The sequence below is a fragment of the Verruconis gallopava genome (genome assembly GCF_000836295.1).
Source record: "Verruconis gallopava strain CBS 43764 unplaced genomic scaffold supercont1.159, whole genome shotgun sequence".
Taxonomy (NCBI): Eukaryota; Fungi; Ascomycota; class Dothideomycetes; order Venturiales; family Sympoventuriaceae; genus Verruconis; species Verruconis gallopava.
Window position 1 is genome coordinate 1 of NW_015622295.1, and position 14684 is coordinate 14684.

The 14684-nt window shown below is 46.8% G+C and overlaps 3 protein-coding genes across 4 annotated transcripts; 1 reads left to right on the forward strand and 2 right to left on the reverse strand.

Moving 5' to 3' along the window:
- Positions 1-959: 959 nt before the first annotated feature.
- PV09_09745 lies at positions 960-2715 on the reverse strand. 2 transcript variants are annotated; one of them, XM_016363865.1, is made up of 3 exons: positions 2652-2715; positions 2306-2459; positions 960-2249 (listed from the first exon to the last, which is right to left on the reverse strand). In XM_016363865.1, exons 2-3 carry the CDS (start codon positions 2432-2434, stop codon positions 1173-1175), a joined length of 1206 nt encoding a protein of 401 aa, XP_016208306.1. In that variant the 5' UTR covers positions 2435-2459; positions 2652-2715; the 3' UTR covers positions 960-1172. The 2 variants fall into 2 exon arrangements, with proteins under 2 accessions (XP_016208306.1, XP_016208305.1); XM_016363864.1 differs by having other exon boundaries at positions 2306-2715.
- A 2526-nt stretch (positions 2716-5241) lies between these two features.
- On the reverse strand, positions 5242-7429 carry PV09_09746 (uncharacterized protein). The gene is made up of 4 exons (XM_016363866.1): positions 7290-7429; positions 6764-7234; positions 6423-6709; positions 5242-6362 (listed from the first exon to the last, which is right to left on the reverse strand). The coding sequence occupies exons 1-4, from the start codon at positions 7350-7352 to the stop codon at positions 5510-5512; spliced, it is 1674 nt and encodes a 557-aa protein (XP_016208307.1). The 5' UTR covers positions 7353-7429; the 3' UTR covers positions 5242-5509.
- A 5679-nt stretch (positions 7430-13108) lies between these two features.
- On the forward strand, positions 13109-14452 carry PV09_09747 (uncharacterized protein; the record flags this gene model as incomplete). The annotated part of the gene is made up of 2 exons (XM_016363867.1): positions 13109-13488; positions 13573-14452. The coding sequence occupies 2 exons, from the start codon at positions 13109-13111 to the stop codon at positions 14450-14452; spliced, it is 1260 nt and encodes a 419-aa protein (XP_016208308.1).
- Positions 14453-14684: the final 232 nt, after the last annotated feature.

Sequence of the window (14684 nt, forward strand, 5' to 3'; positions counted from 1 at the left end):
ATCGCCGCTGTCTTCGCCTCTTTACCCGCTGTTGCTGCTGCTTGTGTATTTGCCTTTGTTGCCTCTATGTCTTCTCGGATGTGTCGGAAGGCTTCATCAATGCTTTTCCATCCGTTCACTGTCTCTGTGCGCAGTCGATCTACCTTCTCTTCTAGGGTGGCTACGTCAGGGGTGTCCTTGATTTTGGCGAGCGCGAGTAGCGCGCTCTTGAGAGCTTTGCTTAGTTGCTTTCTATCGATCTCTTTATCTCTTTCTACGACGTGCAATGTATCGCTGGGCTGCTTCATGATTTCTAGGAGACGCTCTCGAAGGTTGGTGAGCCCGGTTACCTCGTGGACCAGGGCGTCGCCATGTCTTACGGCCGCGTTGGGCGGTGCGGCTTCCGATAAAGCACTTTCCGGTCTTCAGGGGGTGTATGTGAGCACAATTGAGCTCTTTATTCCAAGAATGAGAGTTCTCGCTGTTGTTGTGCTTTACAGCATACAATGAACTAAGCAGGTTTACGATCTCACTTATGCACCATTCATCGTTCCCGTGATCTTCTGCACAGACATTAACAGGGACGTGCGGAATTATGTAATTTAACACGTGTCGGCCGTCTGACGAAGTCTACCTGTCCGGGCATAGCTGCTGACTAAGAGCGGCCAAAACCGAGTAGGAAATCAAGTTCAAGTTCAAGCCTAGGGGAGTCCCTCTTACTTGCGATCAATCTAGCCGGCTATCTTTATAGAGGCAGAAAGGCAGCCAGATAGTTGGAATATAAGTAGATATACGGCAAAAGCGAATGTGTAACCAATATTAAGACTTATTGTATAATTGGATACAGGCATAAAAAAAACCTATAATCAAATTCTAATCCCGATTCCGATTATGTGTGTTGTAAAAGGTTGGAACTAAGTGACGGAGGCACGAATGGAGCGCAGGAGCAGAGGAACACGGGACTATAATTTGAAAGGATCGCTTGGGAGAGATCCTCCCCTAATCTATCTGATTCATGTAGTAAGGTCCCAATACTAGCGCGGTGTCGGCCCTCTCTGGCGGTTAGGCCCACAGTGCTAGTCCGACGTTGCCCCCCTGCCTTCACTGTGTGAGGCGGCGTAAATCTACTAGGCCTATAGCTGCTATATGGAATTATATTATTCTTTAACATATACTTGAAACGAGACTAAAAGCTAAAAATTGAAAATAAGATCTGAGTATCGACCAATGGCCTCTTCAGCATTCAAGTCGAAGGTGTCCTTTAAATTATCAAGTGAATCAAATGCCTCTGCAAGGCTGAGGCCTTTGAGTCTTTCCTTTTGCATGATTTCCCAGGTCCAGCCACAGTCGGCATTGCTCATATCATTGATATTTGGAAATAAAGTTTGCTCTAGTATGGCTTGCCTCGAGCCAGCAAACCCACCATGGGCTATGTTGTTGAAAGTAATCGATCTCTCTAGATCAGGACTCAGGGTCCCTATACTTTCTGGTGTAGTGTTCGAGCTCGTGGAAGGAGTCCAGCCTCCAAGGATGGGTGTTCCCTCAGGACGTACTGGGAGCATCTGGCTGCGTTCAAGAACCAGCTCTGGAGGAATCGTGAGACGTCCTTTTTTGACGACATACTTGGCAATCGAACTCGCGAAGATCTTATTCCTCAATTTCGCCTTATCATCTTCTGTCAAGTGTTCAATTTTTTGGCTTGCTTTCCACCCAGGCTGCAGACGATATCCCCGAGGCTTAAAAGCGCCACGTTCTACAAAGTGCGAAACAATGTACAGCCATTTTCGGTCCCAGGTAAGGAGCCTGGTCCAGACCTCATATTTTTTATAAGGACGTATTTCCTTGTGAAAATGGCAAGTGACGGCTCCCAGAGCAACGAAAAGTGGGCCAGGTTGAGTGACCTTTTGATACCAGTCTTCCTCCGTCATCACTCTCGCTCCCATCGCCGAGCACTGCTTCGGATTGGTATTGAAAGCACTGGTGGGCTCTCTTATCTTATGGCCAGCTGCACGGGGCGTATTACGCAAGCTGAAAGTTTCGCCTTCTTCCCCTTTTATCCCGCGGATCCCTTTGCGTAGAATGGCTGTTGCAAGATGAGTGCGGGAGATATCAAGGTCTGTGAAGTACGTGCTATTGCTCTTGTGAAAGTTATAGTCCATTTCCGTCATAGGGGTGTGCGTCATGTGCACGACTGGCTTAAACAAGTCTTCCGGTTTGAGTTCTATGCGTTGGAGAAAGAGGTGGTAGATGAGGGGACGGAAAAGACGGTACTAGTGTGCAGATATTTAGATGACATGCTTTAGGCAAGAAGGATATGTTTACATACATGCCACACGAGCGGCAGGTTCTTTACGTTAATGACGGCCAAGATTATGGCGAGCAAGCGCCAGGTACCTCCTGGAACATGGATGCCGAGCGCTCGTATCATGCGTTCCCGTATGGACTCCTTGCACATGGAAGCAATGAACAGGCTCACCAAGCTGAAAAGGAGTGAGATACGTGGCAGCTTACGCAAAGCAGACATTGTGAGATGGGCGCAAGATCGGATTGGAGATAAGCAACAACTTGATGACTATGTCCAAGAATGTGTATACTTGCTATTCTATCATGACACGGAGGAATAAAACAATATTAAAGGTATAAAAACTAGGTAAGGGCTTATTCGCACTTACGAAAGTTGTTTAGGAATGTTGTATAGGAGTTTTGGGCTGCGGGCAGTTCAGAGGTAGATCTAGGTAGGAGGCACAGATCGAAATTCTTTGCGGCCAGGCGACCGCTTTGGGAACTTGCCTCGGAAAAGCAAGTCACGTTGAGGACAGGATCCACATTAGCTCTCGAAAGTGGGACAATAACCGCAAAACATACGGAGTAGAGCATTCGCTTGATGAGGGTAAACAAGTATACGCTAACATACGAGGTCTTCGAGTAGAACTTTTGACCATGTCACTATTACTACACTATATTCTTGCCTCTTAGTGTTGACACTCTCCCAGAGTAAAATCTTCGGCATTCCTGCCAAAGCTCCATCTCCAAGAGCAATATATTGTCTCGTGATCTTAGCTTGGCTAGAATATCATCCAGGGCTTTCATAGTTCACTCTTCTCGATACAGGTATGCAAAGAAAAATAAGTCTAGGATTGTGAGGATGGTGATGGCTTTACATGAAATCATTCATCTCTAGTATCCTCAGCCTTTCTGCTGCTAAATCAGTACCTAGTTTGGCACTTTCAGCATCAAACTGTAGCCGTTCCCATTCCCTGAGTTTTGTGCGCTTGTCGATTTCCACCTCTTCAATTCGTCGTCTCAATTTTTCAGCTTCCAAGTCCAATTTCCGTGACTTTTCGGCACTAGGTGCTGTTATCGAGGTACGTGATCGACCCTTAGGCACCAAGGCTGGCAAATCAACAAGAAATCGCTCTTTACTTTGCTGTTGGTCTGTTTTGTTGGTATGGCCTGGTGAGGAATTGAGTCGGTTTACCAAAGGTGCGTTCGGCGGAGCTACCGCGCAGGCGCGGGGCCCAGTTGGCGCAATAACATGAGTATGTGCGTGAGAGGCTGCGTAGAATTCTGAACTGCGTCTCGAAGGCTGATAAAAAGTGTGTGCACCGCGAAGGCCACTGAAACCAGCGCGTGATCGAGACGGAGCGTTGAAGATTGAGCTTAGGGTAGCTTGAGAAGAAGCGCTTGTAGGTCCGGGGGAACTGAAAAGCTGCGGCGAAGAAACATTACGTGCTCCGGCAGGACCAATTGGGGGAGTACGGTGTACATTTCTTGGCCCTGAAGGCGGTATTGGATTTGCTGTCAACGGTCCTCTCTCCCGCTCACGTGCAGGTGATTTATGTAGCAAACTATCTGTATTGGGGCGGCTCTCTGCCACTTGTCGAAGACGACTTGGATAGACAGGAGGCGATGATCTTCTTGAATTAGCGCCTGATTCTGGAGCCGAGAGTCTTCGTGGTGAGAGAGAATCATGGCTAAGACTTTCTGAGGGAACTTCATCACGTTGAGGGGATGTTGACCGTGGGAGAGAGATATTTTCGGAGTCTCGGTAGCGACCACATGGCAAAGAAGATGCACGATTGGGAGACGGGCTTTTTGCATGTTGTTAGTCTATTGTGTCTTCAGGACGAAGCAGAGCAGAATGTATTATTCGTCCTACCTCCTATATCTCTGTTGTGATGACGCCCAGAGTTCGCGCTTCAAACGCGGGGAGCGAGCGGCTCTTCGTTCCATAGGAGATTCATCGCGGCTTCTCTTTTCCGATGTTGTTGCACGCTCAAGATCCATTCGTTGTGAATGATTTTGCCTTGATTCACGGATTGGAGACCGATTCGGGCGATAATTGTTCTCTTCTCTTGCTGATCGGGGTGAATAGTCACGCCTTGGATGAATTCGACGTCTACTCCTGCTCCTACTTCTACTTTTACTTCTATGTATTTTCCTGTCGCGTTCTCTCTCCGTGGAAATATAGTTTCTGTCCCTCTCCTTGTCTCTCTTTCTCAGCCTGCTCCGATCGTCTTGAGGGCTACGCGATCGAGGACGGTAAGTACCGGGACGTGGAGATGTCCGGGTGCGGGTACGTGATGTGCCACCAGGGCGGTATGACTGTCCGCCAGGTCGATCCGTGTGGTACGTCGTGCCTTCATCATAACGGTCTGGGTCGCGGTTTCGTTCGCGTTTATGATTGCGATCACGATCAAAAGCGTCATGCCTAGATTAGATGAGTTAGAAAGGACTGATTCAATTTGCAGCCAGAATTTTTATCGTTATTTCCCTCAGACTCTGTCTCGTTGGCTCTCGCATACAAGTATTACCTTGGCGCTCAGGTCAAGAGACTAGCCGCTGGCGGGGCGAGCTGATTATTGATGTGCTTGCTACTATCTCAGGAGTGTCAAGATAGCTTACCTAAAATCTCTATCGTGTTCCATCTCAGGTAGCAGAACCACAAATCGCCCAATTGTCAAAAGCAAATCTAACGGACTGTTAGTAATTGTAGGGTATTGTGATACTTCTGCTCAGGTAGGATTGACAATCTTCACGCCTATGGTACCTAAGGCTCTTTAGGCATCAACACATCATCCTAAGGCCTTCACAATATCTTTGAGAATGCCTATTTTGTAAATATTCAATCAATTAGTTGTTGAGCTCAGCAGCTTTTAGGTTGAAGGAGCAGCTAATGCGAATGAAATTCATGATATATTGCATTATGTGCAGAGAAGCAAATTGGCCTCGTGTTTTGGATGAAAATGGTGATTGCGCTAATGTTTTAACTTGTCCTTTGTCTTAGGCTGTCCTTCATTGTATTCAGAATATGTTCGTCACGGTCCCCCACGTCCATCTGGTAGAGGACGTCGATAGTCTAAATAACACATCTCCTAGCGCAGCACTCATGCACTTTTATCGCTGGAAAGTGGCGTTCTATCTATTCATTTGTGAATGCCTAACTGATATTACATCTACATGGTAGGGATCACTCGTCTTTGTTGGATTGGCCATTGCTCTTCCAAGCAATTCGCATCTTTCATATCCCCTACCGCCTTTTTTTTTCTTCGCGCTTTTCTATATCCTTCTTCAATCTCTTTCGACTTTCCTCCGCAATCATCTGGCTTAAATCGTCTTGATCCACGGTCCATTGCCTTGTTCGGTCTTGGCTTTGAGCCTGATATTGCTTTGCTATTTCGTCTTTGCTCAATTTCCCATTTCCTATTAATGTATCTACGTCTACCGAAACGTCCACATCGCCAGCTTTTCTTTTGCGCGAATCTTGTGATCCAAGAACAGGAATGTTGGCGGGAGGATTGTTCAGATTATACTTCCTGTCAGAACCCAAAAAGCCGTTAATGTTTGTTTTCTGTTCTTCTAGAACCTGGTATGCCTGACGTGATCCGAAGTTCTCCTCTGCTTCAAAGGCGCGGTGTTTCCGGAGGTTAAAATCGCCTGCTACGCTTTCCAGCCCTCCAATATCTGATGGAAATGCGGTGTGCAAACCAGTTTCGATCCCGCTCGGCGAGGCTGTTCCGTCTTCCTCCTCATCCTCGTCCTCCTCTTCCTCTTCCTCTGAATCCTCTTCAGAAGGTCGGAGCTCACCCCAAAGAGACTTATCAATGAACTCATCGGACGCATCAGTCTGTCTCATTTGGGCAATGCCAAAGATGTCGCCGCCATACAATGGCTTGTTGTTGTCATCCACGGGGGGTTTCCCATATTGCCCAGGGCCAAAGCCCCAAGAGGAACCAGCAGGTGGGGGGCAATTTACGCCGGGTATCCTGAGGGCAGGATATGATGGAGGGGGGCCGAAACGTTGCATATTCAAGAGCCACGGTGGTGCAAAGCCAGGCTGCATGCCAAGTGCCTCCTTGAGTTCGTCGCTAAGCTCTCCCGGTCTGACGATGAGATTAGCATCAGTTAACGTCGACTTAGAACGACAGCTACGATAAGTGTACCTTAGATGCCTTAGGTTGGTCTCAAATTCCTTGCCCTCGTAGTACACTTCACCAAAGCGTGTAAGTTCTGGTTTAGTTTGGAATTTGAAAAATGCATTATAGAGTTTGGCATAGTCAATGTCAAGCCTACCCATCTTAGGTTGTACGCGTTCACGTTGCTTCTGTTTGAGACTCTGCTCTGCTTGTTTTTCCAGAGCAGCATCTCTCATCTCAGCAATTCCTGTGTCGGCAATGAATTTCGGTAAACGAAACGGTGGTTTTTCAATGCCACGTTTGGATGATAGATACTGTATTAGCTTCAGTCTATGTGTTGCTTTTTGAACAAACCAAAATGACTTTACCTCTCGTTTGAGCGACCAGTGAGCGGGCACTGGAACGATGTTGCGGTGTGACTTAATAGTCAACAACAGGAGAGGATCCGACGAGTCTGCATCGGTCCACTCGACAAGCTCTGGTTTCCGAGCCATCGCTTTGAGTTCAGCAACTGACAATTTGTTTTCGCGCTTTCGCTGTTTCTTCGACTTCTTAGGCATGGCATTTTCAGTGTCATCGGGGATGTTGTCATTCTCTTCGCTCCACGCTAACTGCTCTCCGCCTTCTTGTCCAGTGCCAGAGTCATGCTGTGATATCTGAAAACGCTGAAATATCTTCTTGTACTCGCTTAAGCCTTGTAAGTCTGCGTCAAAGCTGTCACAGTTTGATGTGGTTGTTGCTTCTTTGGAGGTCGTTGAGTCTGGTTTAGCACCATCCTCAAACTTGTCTAATCGGAATACAGGCTCAGACACGATCACTTCAGCTGGTGCGGGTGCTTCCTACTCCTTGTAAGTAAACTAAAAGTTGCGAAAGCCGTGCAACAAAATAACCAACCTCTTTCCTCAATTTCTTTTGCTGTCGACGAAATGCATTCTTAGAGACCTTTGTCTTCGACATTATACGTATCGTACCCGAAGACTTCAATGATGAATGACGAGTGTATGGATGTTGAGTATTAATGTCTGGAATGTGAGATCATTGCAAAGATCAAGTTGTGGCACAAATTCGAGGACGCACGGACATGGCGGCATCCCCAGTGCTCTCAGAAGCCCACACCATACCCGAAACAATTGAATGCGCACGGGCCCTACCACCGAAAAAAAGGCCCATGATATAGCATATATGATTGATTATTTACCATAACTTGCTTCTATATCGGTTACCATTGCTATTATACATATGATTGCATCGCGCTGGCATCTCTGAGATATGTCTCCTGATTTGAGATAGTGAAATACGGCACCATTTACGCTCAATTGCTGCTTTGAACTCTGCTACTATTTGCTATTGACTACCACGCAGTCGCTTCTTAATGATTATCCAAATAGCGTCGATAAGATTCAGATCGGGTGATTGTGTAGGATGCTTTAAGGAAGTTATGTGTGAATCTTTTTTTAAGCGTATAGGAGCATTGTTTGGATTGCGATGGCCGTGTGAGGGATCATTATCCTCCTGTAAGATGAACTGATGCTTGTACTTTTGCTCTAACCACTTAATATGCTCCAAATGTAATGGCAATATATACTCAGTATAATACTTTTGTGTCATTGAATTGCCCTGAGCTTGTACCTTAAAAGTGGATGTTCACCACCTTCGAGCCATGCCTCAATCGCCTGAAGATGCTGTTCCTTTGTTTCTACCGATGATTTATATGGACATGCAGGTTTGTATATCTTCTCGCTTGGTTCCTTAGGATCATGATAGAAGGTGAATACACCCTTGTGGTTATATGAGATTCCAGCAGCCACGTGGATGGTGACGTTGAGAGGTTCCTTTCGCACAGGCTGTAAGTGTTTGACAGGTGCTGTGCCGCGTTGTCGAGTAATGTACTGTGATCTATATGCTAGATCTACTGAGTTGAACTGTACCTCATCAGTGAAATACATGTACTGCCACCATCCTCGAACTGTTTCAGCTAGATGATCCTGGCCATATTAGATATGGAGATGTCGTTTCTTCAGATAGCTGTGGTGCAAGTGACTGCTTAAACCGCTTTGCATTCTTCCTATCACGTAGATTGGTTTCTAACGTGCGTGTTGTGCAATTAATGTCGATGTCTGTGCGGAAGATCACGGGAGCGATGAATGGTGCATAAGTGAGATCGTAAACCTGCTTAGTTCATTCTATCCTGTCTTGACTGATGGATTGTATGGTTGTTCTCCTGTCCCCTACCCCTGGCTCTCCTCTCTTATCTAGCCAGCGTTTGCTTATGTCACGTGATACTTGGTATGTGCTTAGACTGACAATTAAGGCCAAGCTTAGTAATCTGGACCTCGGGTGGTGCTCCGCTCAGCGGCTCATTTGGATCAACTAACATATTAAGATTGGCTTCACAGATTTTATGTTTCCTTCCGAGGCTAGACGACTGCCTTCTGGTCCTTCTGATTGCAGGTGATCCTTGAATCTCTCGTTGTCGAAGCCATAATCGACCAGTTGAAGGTCGTATATTAATACCTTGGCGTTTGTAAAGAGAATTGAATGATGTAGTTGGCAACTTGCGATCAAATGCTTCAAAAAAGCGCTGGCGTTGAATTGTATCTCTTCCATACCTTCCAAGCTTTTTCTTAGGTGTTGTAGGCGCTATGATTGCGCTGTAATGAACAAAATACAACCTGATGACCGCGTTGTTTTGATGATCCGGTTGGGGTGAGGCCCGTGCGCATTCAATTGTTTCGGGTATGGTGCCCACACCATGTAGGAAGAAATTGACTGCGCACGGGCCACAACACCAAAACGGACATCAAAACAACGCGGTCCTCGAGGGCATATGTAGGTTACCACCATCCACCATGGCACCTAGGACACCTCAAAAAGAGCATGGACGTCGTGAGTGGAATACCCTACATCGTGTACGCTTTTTGGAAGCGTATGATCATAAATTGCCTAGTACTTCATTCAATTCTTTGTGCAAACAATCGGGTATCAACATCCCACCATCTGCTGGTCGTTTATGGCTTCGACAACGTGAAATACAAGGATCACCTGCATTGAGGAGGACGCGAAAGCAGTCTTCTCGCCTTGGACGAAATCGAAAAATTTGTGCATCAGATTTAGATAGGTTAATTGATACAAATGACGCTCTACACGAGGCGCCTCCAGAGACTCAAATCAAAGGACTTAAGCTTGATTGCACAACGCGCACCTTACGATCAAATCTTCATGATAGGCGGGATGCTGGGCGATTCAAAAAGAAACTTATGACCCCATTATCTGATAAGAATAAAAATCCTCGCTATCAGTATGGACGAGATCATCAGAATAAGACAGTTCGTGATTGGTGGCAATATGTGTATTTCACTGATGAAGTACACTTCAACTCCATTGATCTTGCATATAAAACACAGTACGAGACTCGACAACGAGGATCTGATCCAAATAAACGCTTACAGCCTATTCAGAAGGCTCCTCTCAATGCCACTATTCATATTGCTGCTGGAGTATCATATAACCACAAAGGAGCATTTATATTCTATAATGATCCTCAAGAACCAACAGCAAAGGTTTATAAACCCCCACGGCCTCGTAAATCCTCAGTTGAAACAAAGCAACAGCATATAGAGGCAGTAGCCAATTGGCTTGAGGGCGGTAAGCATCCGCTGAAGATTCAAGCACAAGGCAATTCAATGACCCAAAAGTATTATACTGAGGCTATTCTACCACATCATCTAAATCATCTTAAGTGGCTTGAGCAACACCATAAGCATCAATTCATCTTTCAGGAGGATGGTGATCCATCGCATGGTCACCGCAGCCCAAACAGTGCACCTATGAAGCTAAAAAGTGATGCACAAATCCAGATACTGCAACATCCTGCACAATCACCTGATCTCAATCCTATAGAGGCTATTTGGATGATCATGAAGAAGCGCCTACGTGGTGGTTATTGGCGTACAGTAGCTGAGTTCAAGAAAGCAATTGAGCGTGAATGGCGCAGGATTACGCGCTCACAAATTAGGAGGCGTATCAGCGAGATGCCCGAACGATGCAAGCATATGTATAATACAAAAGGAGAGCGATTCAGAAGCCAAATGTGGTAGTATAGCTAAGATATGTGTGAAATACATGATCCATCTTTGGTGTTGTGGCCCGTGCGCAGTCAATTTCTTCCTACATGGTGCCCAAGTGCCAGCAGGCATCAAGGCATACTAACCTCCAAACGAATATTTTTGATTTACGAGAAAGCTCTTCGGTGCATTGAAGTCCATAGAAAGAGACACTCTTGCTAAGTTAAAAAAGCCCCTGATGTCTCCACTACAGAAAAGAAGATAGACCAAATACGCTTAGAGACGGAAAAAGGCTGGAAGAGAATAGAGGAAATGTCCGAAAGGACGCAGAAGGAGCGAGGAACATAAAAACAGCAATAACAGCGAGAAAAGAAGAAAAGATAGCTACACAAGAGGCAATCGACATGATCAAGACGGTGATGGGAAGCCCAAGAGACATCAGAAGCAAAGGGACACAACAGCCGGCGCAATTAAGCTCTGCAGCTGCAGCTGCAAAGGCTATATGGCAACTAGCATCCATAGCGCACAGAATATGAAGCCACGTGCTTAAACGCATCGCGAGATCATCGTTAACATCAAAAACACGCAAACTATCCAGCAGCTTCGAGGCAAGGAATCTTGCAACCTGAAAGCCCATGTTGAGCAAACCATTGCGTAGAGCACGGGTAACCAATACAAGGGTCGTGTCTGTTAAGCAACTGAAAGCGGAAATGTTAGCATAAAGACGGTAACAACAAATAAAATACAAATACTTACAGATGATCCGCATAGGAATAAGTCCCTAGGATCGGGAATGGAATGTCGAGACGCAGCCAGACATATGGCGTACTCGTCCACAGCATACACACCAAAGACAAAGACATGACTAGAAGATATTAGCGACGCCATCTCAAGTGCAAACAAGCCCTATATCGCAACAGCCGAAATCAAGCACTTCAGTTTGCTCAGTTGGAAAGCACTGTCAAAAATGATGTCAAGATCGATAATTTAGTTCATCAAGCCGGAGGATACCAACAAGATCATAGACGAGGGGCAAACGTGGCAAGAATTCCACTACGATAATGAAAGATACGAACGTACGAACGACAATACCGCGTGAAGTAATGCTTTAACTGTCAGGAATCCGGTCATATAGGTAGCCAACGCAAAGCCATAACAACATGCGGCCACTGGATTCAAGAACACAACTCCCGAGATTGCCCTTCGAAAGCCGACAAGACCGTACCAAGGAAGTGCGCCTGCTGCCATGGTGCATATGGGTCCGGAACCGCTAGTTCTAGTGCCCAACCAGCAAGGAACAGATCGCCAGTACTAAGACCATGTGCGAGAACAGACCCAAGTAGCACACAGTGCTGCAGACCCCGAAGCCTGCAGGCCAAGCGGGGTACCCCACTACCGACATAAAGAGAAAACGGTCCATAAGGGACCTGACCGCCTTGGAGGCGGGCCGGGCGTTAAAGCAATCTAATATAGGGCCGACTACCAATAGAGCAAGCGAGGAGATTGAACCATCTTTGCTATTTCCTTGAACGGGAGGATAAGCCAACAACGGCATTTTTCTGTAAACAAGAGACTAGACCATACCAGATGGCATTTCAAAGCGCACATAAGGGAATGTCTGCTCTCTGTATATCATACATAGAGATGAAGGGTAGAAAATCAAATTATTATACATAACGTGTATGGAACCCCGCAAAGCTCGGTAGGACGCGAGAGCGCGCTTCCGATGGTACAGGAAGTCTGCCAGGAAAAGAGCGTGGTGGAGCAGATGCCTCTTGGCGATTTTCAAACTTCACCACCCAGTATGGGAAGTATAGCGAGGTAGATAGCCGCGAGAAGAGGAAGAAGAGCTATAAGACAGACATTATGCAAAACCCATGCTTGACGAGCACGCTCCGCCATGGAGCGATCATATACGAAGAGGAAGAGAAAAGAGGACGAAATTCGACCTCTGTTGGATATCAGCCGGATTGGCAGATAAGATAATCCGATACATGATAGGCAGAGATATGGAACATGACTCTGACCACCTCCCGATCAGCAAGCATAGTTGTGGATCTAAGAATTCAACACCGGGAAGGGAAACCTGAGAGGCAATGGAAGCACTTGGGAACGTTTTAAACACATCTACAAACCCTGGAACCATATTTTTGGAATTTACCACTTTAGCGCAACGTAGATCGCCCCAAAATAAAGCCGACATTGCTCAGCCTTTTGCTGGCTATAGCCCAATACCCAGCATGTCTCAAGGCCGGAGAAAGTGGCCTCCCGTTGGGGTAAAATGCGACACCCTTAAAGACCATGGAGATTGAATCCTAGCGGATATGAACAACGTCATGGAATATGCACGTGCAGGCATGGAAGGAACCAAGTGAAAGGGAAAGGACATCCCTGAAAAGGTCTATAAGCCGCTATTTAACAGTATCCAACGGTTTGTGATACGGGCGACGCGCCCAGACAAGAATAAACTCGAGCAACAACACCAAGTATGCACACTCATTCAGGATATACACCAAGACATTACTATTATTAAGGCAAACAGCAATATAGCAAACACGCCCCCCCCCCCCAAAACAAAGAACGCGTACAACACGCACCTGGGCACAAATCGCGTCTTCCCTCGCCGCGCCTCCTTCCCTACAACGCACCATGAGCGGGACGTCCTCCGCAGCAGCCTCAATCAAGAGCCCAAAGCACAAGGAGATAGTCATTAGGTATAAAGGGAATAAGGCAGTACCAGAAGCATGGAGAAAGCTAAGGCCCAGTGAGCTAGTCCAAAAGCTCAACGAGGCGCTCGCGTCCACGGAAGACACGTTAATTATGGCAGCCAAGTTCAAGACAGCCAGAATCAACAGCAGAGGGTCAATCGTCGCGCACACGGAGACCGCGGCACAAGCGGAGACCCTGCGCAGGCATAAAGAGGACTGGAAGGGATTCGTAGCGACAGAGGCAGATGTGATGCTGCCAGTCTACCCAGTGATCATACATGGGATACCAATCAAATCCATTGACCCAGGAAACAAGACAGCGTTTATTGAACAGCTCAGGATTGAAAATAGACAAGTAATGTCACATAACATGGTAGTCGACTGCTGATGGTACCGTAAATACAGAGACGGCCAGAAAGACGGCAGCCTCGTGGTAGACTGCAAAACGCCTGAAGGAGCCAATATACTTATTAAGGGTGGGACATTAGCATGGAGCCACGGACTACGAGTGGTACGCAGACACGACCCGACATATCAGTTTATCAGATGCCTGAAGCGCTACCAATATGGGAAATGCAAAGGAACCTTCTGCACGAACAAAGAGACATGTGGCAAGTGCGCCTCTGTCGAGCACAACACTGAGGACTGCACATCCTCAGTCCCAAGATGCTGTCTTTGCCACGGCGCACATTACTCTTGGTCAAAACAGTGTCCAAAATATAAAGACGAGATAAGGAGGGTAGAGGTAGCAAAGGCCGAACTAAACGCCCGCCCCTTCTACCCCGAACCATGCTACGAGGTCAGTCCAGGACCTTCTGTGGTCGGCAGCCGCCCTGCAGGATCACAAAACGATAAGATAGAAACAGATCACATCCCAACACAAGCAAACCAGAAAGGAACAAGCTGGACTGGAGTCCCGACGGCAAGCCAAAATGCCCCAAGATCGCAGGCGACAGATGACCCAGAAGAGTACATCCTGGTAAAAGCGAGGAAACCAAAGACCGCGAATCAACAACTCCGAGAGATCAGTACCAACCCAAGGAAGAGACGACATGACGACCGGAGCCGATCCAGGTCAGAAACCAGAGGGAAAACACGGTCAAAAGCGAGGAGCAGCAGTGCCCGCCGCGAGGAGCCGGAAATCTCGTTGCATATCAACAATAAGAGTGAGCAGGAAGAAGAGTCTGACCTATCGGGGACAATCAGGACATTGAAATATAGGTCTTCATCAAGACCAGCAGTACCATCGAGGAAAGTCAAAGAAAACATGAGCGCGACGCAATAAGTGAAAACACACCAAGGATACAGACCATAACGGTAGCACAGTACAACGTAGGCGGAAGCCACAACACCATGGCGGAGGTCCTAAGGGACCCCGTGCTAGGTGAAGCAGATATCATCGCCTTTCAGGAGCCGTACATTAATAAATTCGGCACTGAAATCCAGACCCACAACTCAGCAAAGACCAGGTATAAAGTATTTATACCAAATCACACCAAGGCAAGAGTGGCAACATT

Coding starts and splice junctions, on each gene's coding strand:
- PV09_09746 (XM_016363866.1), bottom strand. CDS start 7,352: ATGTCGAAGACAAAGGTCTCTAAGAATGCATTTCGTCGACAGCAAAAG. Junction 6,710..6,763: donor ACTGGTCGCTCAAACGAGAG/GTAAAGTCATTT, acceptor AAGCTAATACAG/TATCTATCATCCAAACGTGG. Junction 6,363..6,422: donor ACCAACCTAAGGCATCTAAG/GTACACTTATCG, acceptor TCTCATCGTCAG/ACCGGGAGAGCTTAGCGACG.
- PV09_09745 (XM_016363864.1), bottom strand. CDS start 2,503: ATGTCTGCTTTGCGTAAGCTGCCACGTATCTCACTCCTTTTCAGCTTG. Junction 2,250..2,305: donor ACCTGCCGCTCGTGTGGCAT/GTATGTAAACAT, acceptor TCTGCACACTAG/TACCGTCTTTTCCGTCCCCT.